The sequence below is a fragment of the Etheostoma spectabile genome, chromosome 5 (assembly GCF_008692095.1).
Source record: "Etheostoma spectabile isolate EspeVRDwgs_2016 chromosome 5, UIUC_Espe_1.0, whole genome shotgun sequence".
Lineage (NCBI taxonomy): Eukaryota > Metazoa > Chordata > Actinopteri > Perciformes > Percidae > Etheostoma > Etheostoma spectabile.
In genome coordinates, this window is record NC_045737.1 from 22,293,623 (window position 1) to 22,303,221 (window position 9,599).

General features: G+C 39.3%; 1 protein-coding gene across 1 annotated transcript; it reads left to right on the forward strand.

Annotated features, from left to right (window-relative positions):
• Positions 1 to 571: 571 nt before the first annotated feature.
• LOC116690123 (chondroitin sulfate N-acetylgalactosaminyltransferase 1) lies at positions 572 to 9,198 on the forward strand. The gene is made up of 11 exons (XM_032516887.1): positions 572 to 1,027; positions 1,671 to 1,784; positions 2,611 to 3,214; positions 3,336 to 3,436; positions 3,550 to 3,728; positions 4,879 to 5,095; positions 5,419 to 5,520; positions 6,546 to 6,727; positions 8,140 to 8,234; positions 8,339 to 8,420; positions 8,887 to 9,198. Exons 3-11 carry the CDS (start codon positions 2,852 to 2,854, stop codon positions 9,168 to 9,170), a joined length of 1,605 nt encoding a protein of 534 aa, XP_032372778.1. The 5' UTR covers positions 572 to 1,027; positions 1,671 to 1,784; positions 2,611 to 2,851; the 3' UTR covers positions 9,171 to 9,198.
• The last annotated feature ends 401 nt before the right edge of the window (positions 9,199 to 9,599 follow it).

Consider the following 9,599-nt stretch of genomic DNA (forward strand, 5'->3'; position numbering starts at 1 on the left):
TTCTTTAAATTGTTTAATCTGAGTAGATTTTAGAGTTCTGGTAAAATACATTATTTCATGAGAAAACGTATTTCATGAGAAAAAGTAAAATTTTGTCTTCTTTGTTACTGTCTTCTTAAGAGGGCTGAAATTACCTATTATAATTAAATATACTTTTTATTATTGATCACTCTAATATATGATTATTATTTCTATAAATTGGTTATCCTGAAATATTTGATTTTTCCCTGCAGCCTTTATCCTTCCCTTTGAAACATATTTGGTTTGCATTTTAAGCTATCGTAGCATGATACCATTTAAATGTCACTTCTTAAACCATTTTAAAATGATTAAAAATAACAAATTATAAAGCACCATATTGCAGGAAATGCATTTGTATTGGACATGGAGAATCCCTTATGGGTGAATAACGGCGGGAAACAAAGATTTAAGGAGTCAGAGCTCGGGAGTCGACATCTGAATGAAAACAAAGACCATCTGTACGCTTCCTCATTAAATGTGCAAGACCCCGTCCTATTGGTGGCCACGACCGGTACCTAGCCATTTCCCCACAGCAGATTGCAGGTGGCAGAGCATCGAAAGTCTGAAGGGCATTCCTTACTCCGGTTGCCTTCTAATTAGACTTAAGGGCAAGGAGGAGCCATGGAGGACCTAAAAGGGGATTCAGGATGGAGACAGATGGTGTGAGACTCCGTATGGATGGAAGTGAACACTGGCTCTGATAGAAAGTGAGAGATGGAAAAAGAGAGGGCAAAGGAGAGGGAGGTGCTAGGAAAAGGTAGAGATTGAGAAGAGAGGATGGGAGAGAGGAGGTACTTGGTTTGGCCACTTTAACCGTCCATTTTGACAATGTAGATATGTTAATAACTGTATGGATGGGTGAACTTCTATGTGCTGGCAAACACATAGACGTCCTGCAAGTCTACAAAACAAAAGCCTGCAAAAGAAGAAAGGCAGAGAGAGGAAGAGGTGAGCATTTCAGGGTGAACATCTGGTCGCAACTTTCCTTTGAGATTCACAGCAGCTGGTGAGCATATCAAAATCTTTACGTCTGTCCATGACGACAACATTGTAGGGCAATAAGTATTGTGTTGATGAGGATGTTCGCATGTTTTACCCTGTGATCTCAGTTTTTTGCGATCAGTTTCATCACAAATGTGGTGACCCACTGTGATTTACTGTAAGGTGTTCAACTGAGATGATGGAATTATGAAAGCTTTACAGTCTTTTCAAATAGATGAAAGGTTTTCATGAGTCATAAGAGGTGGAAGATTACAATCACAACTGATTTTTAAAAATACTATTGATGCTTTTTTTTATTGGCGTGTAGGGTCCAAAACAGGCTGAACTTTTTATTAAAACGACCTGACTTATGGGTAGAATGCTTTAAAAGGGTCTGCATGATACAACCACAGGCACACATGCATCAACACACACACACTCTTTCTCATAAAAACACACACACACACTGCTTGGGTGGACCTGGAAACATAAGCAAGTCTTTCATGAGATCAGCCTCTACCTGAGCAATAAAGAGCCATCTGTGCTGTGAATAAACTCTCACTCTCTCGCACACACACACACGTTTCTGTCACTTTCCACCTTTCAGTGTCGTGGCACTGTAGAGCGAATGTAAGGTCAGGTTATTTCTCTTTCTGTGCATTTTATAGCAACTACCGTAAACCTGACAAGCGGTCCAACAGCAGTGAGACTAGGGCACTTGAAATGGACTGGTAATGAAATGCTCACAAAACATTGAGGCACATCAGGACGAGACTGACCAGGTTGGTTGATTCACATTTTTTCGGTTGTCATCTGATTTGTTAGATGTAAAAACGTCTTTAGCCTGTATCTTTAACTCTCTCCTACACCTGTTCTTTATGTTAAGTCCTTTAGACTTTCTTGTGATAAAATGCAAAAAAAAAAAACCTTAACCTTTGCTGTTGCAGTTACTTTCACAATAGGTGCAAAATCAATCACATATCTGTCTTAATTTTTTAATTCATAATTATCTGATTTCTCTAATTTTGTATTTGTATTTATGCAAGAATTCGGTCTATTGACCCACCACTTTGATCAAGACAGAAATATCTCAACAATTTCCACGAGACTTTACAGACATTCATGGTGCCCAGAGGATGAATCATAATAACTTTGGTGATCCCAAAGAGACCAAATGACTTTTCCTCTAGCACCACCATCAGGTCAAAAACTTCCTTTGGTTCAGGAAAACTACCCTTAAGATGAATGACAGTCCCATCAGCCTCAACACTAAACTTAAATGGTGAACCTGGTAAAATTACACCAGCATGTTGATTTTAGCATTTAGTACAAAGCATCACTGTGCTTACGTGCAGCCTCACAGCGCTGCTAGCATGGCTGTAGACTCTTAGTCTTGTTTTCTTTTGAAATACTGACCTTTCAAGCCTCTAATAGTCCTTAAAATGAACCAATCTGAGAAAGAAAAATCCCTTATTGGTTGAATTGCTCAAAATTTGTGTCCATAACAAAAAGGGCAAATAGGGCTCAAGAGTTTTAAAATAAATTTTAAGGGGTGACAGGTCTAAAAGTTTGGGATTCACTCCTATGAAATGTATATTGTCATTGTAGGGAGTGTCAGCGCTTTGGTGATGATCTCTACATGTGACACATGCTGCCTGAGGATGTGACATATATGGACAACATGAGAAAACCAGAAGAAGTCTTCTTGAAAAGCCATATTTATCAATCTATAATTTAGGAACTATGGGTTACTCACGTTTTTGTTGGTGCATCTCCACGTGACAATACTACCGTCATGATTTTATGAGCCACCGGTGTTGACGTTTTAAAAACAGAAATATAATCCACCATGTTTAAACGGTGGCTTTTAGCCCTGTCGGCCCGGGTCGGCCTCACTGTGCTAGGCCTCGGCTGCTGCCTGTCCCTGTTCTACCTTCTCGCCTGTAAACCGACGTCTCACAGCAGCCAGCAGTTTCTGCTGTGGTCTGGTGGGGCCACCAGCAAGGAAGGATACATGGCCTTGTTGCAAGAGAGGGAGGACTCTCACAGACATTACATCAACAGCCTGACAAAGCAGATAGCCCAGCTGAAAGAAGCTCTCCAGGAGAGGACGCAGCAGCTTCAAGAGTCCCTGGAGAAAGCTAAAACAAGAGGGATTTTTCCTCAGGGTCTGGAGAGTCTGCACAGAACCCCGACACAGACTGACCTTAAGGTATAAGAAAACATGACACAGGATGGTGCAGACGCAAAATAGATTCAGGAGTAATGTGTACTGAGGAGATAAATGAAGGGTGACATTATAGATGTAGTAAATGTTACATCATGTCCTCCAGGATTTCCTACGCTCCCAGCTGAACCAGGCAGAGGTGAACTCAGGTGTAAAGCTGCCCAGCGAATATGCAGTGATTCCTTTTGACACTTTCACCTTACGAAGGTGAGTGGGCCAGCCGTTTATCGGTAAGGACAACTTTAGAGCTATTAGGGCCTCCGGGAGTACTTCTGATGTCTTACCTCATGCCTCTTCATTGAATGTTTTGTGTCACTCAGGGTGTACCAGCTGGAAACAGGGCTGACAAGGCACCCAGAGGAGAGGCCTGTGAGGCCAGACCGCAGAGACGAGCTGATAAGCACAGTGGAAACAGCTCTGCACGTCCTGAACGGACCTCAGCAACACACTGACAACACCAGACAGAAGCGCACATACTCCCCTTCGGACTTCATAGAGGGTGAGAAGGATTTCAATTCATTCATCTTCAAATGTTTAATCTTGGTGGATGGCAGGAAAACTTCAGAAAAAATTGGTCCATCCACAGCTGGACAAACGGCCCACACACAGATGCCTATGATGTTTTTCATGTTGATTGAAGAAATTTATGATGTAACAGTTGTTGTTTCTGTAAATCTACAAAACATTTGTGCTGCATCGATCTAATCCATTCTTGCTCTCATGCTCTTATGTCACAATTTTTCTGGCTCTGATTGGTTAGTTGTTTTTCAACCAGGCAAATGGCTGTTAATGAACAGAGCACCAAGACCTTTAAATGTGGCTGAGTTCCAAAATGAAAACTTTTCTTTTCACTTTTAGTATGCACTGCAGCTGCCCTTACAAAGTACGCACTGTTGCAAGCACTTTGAATACGATTGGGACATGCTACTTCTTCATAACTGGTATTTTTGGCATAATGCATTTGACATCGGAATCCGTCAGAGTGATTCAGAGGTCTAGAACCAGGGTAGGAACCTAGAGCATCCAGAGAAAACCACAATGGGAAAAAGGTGAACTATGCAAAGGTCAAAGGAATAAACATCTTTTCAAGGTTCATTTGACAATATTAATGCAAAGCATGACAAAATGCTTTGCATCCACAGTGGGGAAAATATTATACTATGTGAGTTTTGTAAGTAGTAAAGTCCTCATTTTTACTCATGAAAACATGTAACGGCATTATTTAGTTAATAGTGTCTTATAAAAGTTAATGTTTAATCTTGGGGTTAAAGTGTTATTTAACAGCTGGTTACTACATCTGTTCTATTGCCTCACTGCACCACGCCAGCCTCTGTGCAAAACAGGTGCTCTTTTAATAACTGCTTTAAAACACTGGTAATGCTTTTTCCCCCCACATGTTCCTTAAACTATGAAATTATAGACCATATGATTTGGTATTAATTATAGAAACAATAGAGAAATATTTATGATAGAGTAAGTTTAGTTTAGTTTGTTTTTAACCTGCTTGGCACAGGCTAACTGACTTTTACTCTTTTAATTGAAAGTAATTAATGAAAATGTATGCACCAATTAAACACTCTGTCCAGTTTCTCTGCATTAGGAAGGAATATGGGACCAACGAAATAAAGTACTGTCTGTCTCTGTCCTAGGGTTGACCCGTACCGAGCGGGACAGAGGAACTGTTTACGAGCTGATGTTTAAAGGCGCCGGCCCCCAGGACTTTACACAGCTCGTGCTCTTCAGGCCATTTGGTCCCGTGATGAAGGTGAAGAGCGAGAGCGTGGACACGCGCAGCGTGCTCATCAACATCATTGTACCTCTTTCCAAGAGGCCAGACGCATTCAGGCAGTTCATCAAAAACTTCAGGTATCATTTGGAAATTGAATTCAAGCTGGCACCCACTCACACCAACTGAGATTGAATCAGGACATTCTTGATATTACAGTTAAGTAGTATTTGGAAATGCCTAGTGCATCCTTGTCTCAATACTGCTTGGTAGACTTGGTAGAAAGCCAGACTACTCTCTGCTTCAGATACAATTGGAAATGTATATATATTTAAAAGGAGAGTCTAATTGTTGTCCTTTTCTAAAAACAAAATGGTAATGCATCTCTGGATAAAGTAGTAGCCAATAGAAGTGGGCCTAACATGTGGTTGTTTGTATAAATCCTATGATGTTTTTGGTTCAGAGAGGTTTGCATTCGGCTGGACGGTAGGGTGCATCTGACTGTGGTCTACTTTGGTCGAGATCAGATAGACCAAGTGAAGGCAATGCTGGACCAGACCACCAGGTAATGTAGTCATTTTACAGTTTAATTATCAGCTAATGTGTGTTGAAGTAAACCATATTCACCTACAACATTGTCCTCTGATCTCTGACCTATTTTCTCTTTCATTCCTTAAAAGCTCCTACAAATATTTAGTCTACGAATGCAACTCTTTTGTTCATGTAAATTAGGAAAAGTCGCTCCAGGTTTTGTGTCTCGATGACAACAGATTAGGAGGTTCTCATTTCAAGTTTCTAAAAGTTGGTAAATAATTATTTGCGGTCCTGGGTGACTTCCCTTCTTCTCATAATTGTTTGTTGGTATTTGTTTTAGGGTCACATTTATCTGCCAAGTCCTGAGTAAATTCCCACTTTAAAAGCAAATCCTACAAGTACAGAATGACAGTCAATTTACAGAAATAATGAATGTTTTTTGATTTTGTATTTATAACTTTCAAATAAAAAGTTTAAAGAAAAATGCCTCTAAACTGTACACTAGTCCTGTGATACAATTACAGTCAATTGTAATATGTAAGCTGAATGTTTTTCTATCCATTTTTGGTTGACGAGAGTGAGTCAGTCTTTACATTTGAATGTGATAATCTAAAAGTCTTTATGAGTTAATCAAATTTGAATTCATCCGATTCCTAACCTGAGTTGAAGACATGTAACTCGAGTCCACACTTCTGACAAGATAATTATGCGCAATGGCACTGATTACTTAATTAATTAATATTAACAGAATTAATACAATTACTGCAAGACTATATGGAAATATGTCTCTTCTTCTCTGCTCTTTGAATTTACTTTCACAGATGTGTCTAAAAACTGATTAAAAAATGTAAAAAGAGTATGAGAACAAAATACCATAGATCCTCTTAGAAACTAACATGTGTAATGCTGCAATACTGTGACGAGACTTTATGTCTGCAGCTTAGTTCTTTTTGAATGATTATTTATTAAACATTTCAAATTAAAACCCTCAGATGCATCAGTGTACCTGTCTAAGTAAACACAAATGTTGTCTTTTCTTCTTCTTCTCTCCCTCAGAGAGACTCGGTTCAGGAGCTTCACTTTGATCCAGCTGAATGAGGAGTTTTCTCGTGGTCGGGGCTTAGAAGTGGGCTCCAGGGCTTGGCGGCGCAGTCAGAATGTCCTGCTCTTCTTCTGTGATGTTGACATCCACTTCACCACCGACTTCTTGACTTCCTGTCGTCTCAACGCAGAACCTGGTGAGAGAGAGGATTTATTAACGCATGAGCTTTGCCAACACAAACATTTCAAGACCTTCCGGAGATGTTACCCAGCCTTGATTCATACTATAATTTGTTTCTAGGATAAAACAACTTAGGTTACATGTTTGGTTGATTATGGCGAATAAAGACAACATTAAATATTGCATGTTTAAGTATTGTCTCTGCGATCTCTTCTATTGCATTAAAGCCTCCGTTGTGGCTTATTAGATCTCTGCTCAGGTTAAAGTGGGCCGGAACTTACATAGGAATTTCTTAGGTCACACATCTTTTCTACCAATAACAATAATAAGCTGTCATTTGTCCTGCCCTAACAGGCACAACAAAGTTAGCAAGAGACTTAGGAAGATGGCAATCAATCAGTCTATACACACCCACACAGTCCTGGGAAGAGTCAGTCCTCTAATCAGCCAGATTAACCCCCAAAACCTAAATTAAAGGCTCTGAACACCCACACCGGTGCTTTGAATTGTTCTGGCTGATCAGACATTTGCTCAGGTTATGTGAGGTCACCAAATGAACTATTGGGTGGACTTTAAAAACCTATACGGTGCCAGTTTGAGTGGTTGAGAATAAACTGCATGTGCAGTTTATTCTGACCTGAATCAATGGCTCTGTGCAGCAGGTAAAAAAAACTCACCACGTTCCAACAGCATCATAAACAAAAAAGACAATGAGGGCACAATATGCACATATTTCTCATGATTTGTTCACGCTAAATCCAAGGTACTTAAATTATAGTTCACCACTGACTGACTGAATCTCCTGCTGTTTGATTATTAGCTCATAGAGATTCAACGCCACACCTGCCCATGCTGCTGCATAACAACATGCTAACAATTGGTCTTTTTCACGGGTGATATCATTGTTAATGTGAGTACCACCGGTGGTTCTCCTAGCATGAAAGTCAAAATGTCTGCTATAAAAACAGTCAAAAGTATGGGGAAGGACTTGCATTTACCTCATAATTAAAATGATAATCTATGAGATTCTCTTAACTAAAATGAAAAAAAAATGAAAATATGAAAAAGGTAGCACATAAAAAAATTTCCCATGTGAGCCAAATAAACAAGTAAAATGCGAGTATTTTGTCCTCCTCTGCAGAACTGCACTGCACTTCCCAGGGATCCGTTGGCAGTCAGTCAGTATGTCTTTGTTCAGGCCTGGTTGTGGTTGTTTTACCCAGTTCTTCTTCTTTTCACTCCAGTCAAACCTCTGCTGTTGCTGTCACCAGTACTAAAAAATGCCTCACTTCCTGGCTGCCAGGTGTTTAAAACAGAAAATATGTCTTACCGTAGATCAATGGTGTTTTATTATCACTTTTTTAAAAGGGTTGTACTTGTGGAACACCTGACACGTTATTAAATCCATGTGACTGTTTTTGTCTCTAGGTAAGAAAGTGTACTATCCAGTGCTCTTTAGTCAGTACAACCCATCTATTATCTATAGTAATGAGACACTTCCACCCTCCATTCAACAACAACTGGTAGGTAAACAATCTAAATACACAATAATAAATATGCAAACAGCAATTTGAATTGTCAGGATGTTGTCAGGATATAAGAAAATGATTTGCTGTCTTTGTCTCAGGTGATAAAGAAGGAAACTGGATTCTGGAGAGACTTTGGGTTTGGCATGACATGCCAGTACAGGTCGGATTTCCTCAACATAGGTAATGTAAAAGCTTGTGTCATCACTAATTTCCCTAATTTTATGTTTTGTCAGGCATGACACAATTAAATTACAATACGCATAGCCTACTGTCTAGTAATGGAATTACAGAAGTACGTATTTTATATAAAATTCCACTATTCTCTCTGTAACAGATGGCATTGTTTTTTTTAGTTAATACCTAATGAGACAACAGTAGTTGTACATAATGTAAAAAGTATTTTTTTTTTTGACCACCCTTTCTTTTACTGTGAAAAAGCTCTTTCACTCCCTGATATGTTGTTAGCTTAAACATTTGATTGTTCTCTGCTTAATCCCATTTCCGTGTTTGTTTAATAACATCAAATTAAGGAGACAAGATTCTCTTAGCATGCTGTTCTTGACAATGATTTTAACTCATGATTAATCATGACTAATGATTTTTGATTCTCGCTGTCTCCCTTTTTAACTTTTCTACATCCTGGCAGGTGGTTTTGACCGTAACATCAAAGGTTGGGGGTTGGAGGACGTGCACCTGTACAGGAAGTACCTTCACAGTAAGCTGATGGTGATTCGCTCTCCGTCCAGAGGCCTTTTCCACTTGTGGCACGAGAAGAACTGTGCAGACGAGCTTCCTCCAGACAAATACAAGATGTGTATGCAGACCAAAGCCATGAGCGAAGCCTCGCACGGCCAGCTGGGGGAGTTGTTATTCAAACAAGAGATTGAGGTTCATTTGAGCTCCCAAAAGCAGATGAACAGAGGAGCATGATGAGGACAGCATGATACGCTTTGGTGACGTTATTAGTTACTGTTGTGTACGTTCTTGTTCTGGTTTATTAACATGAACTATTGAGCTTCAAATTTGACTTACTCTGATTATTGTTCTCCAAATTCACACACATACTTGTGAAAATAATGACTGATGTTTTGAGGGAATAAAATAAATGACTATTTGATCTAATTGTGTACGTTTTATTTACATAGGACTGTCACAGAGAGAATTTGGAGAAAAAAAATCTTGTTTTTTACAGTCTATAACTTTTTCTGGCATGCCTCTTCTGGAAACAGCAAAAAATATGTTTATATCAACCAGTAACATTACAGGGGAAAAATGATCACACACAAAGGAACATATTCGCTATACTGAAAGTGAGATACATGTTTTTGTATTTTTATAACACTTTATAATAGGGGTACA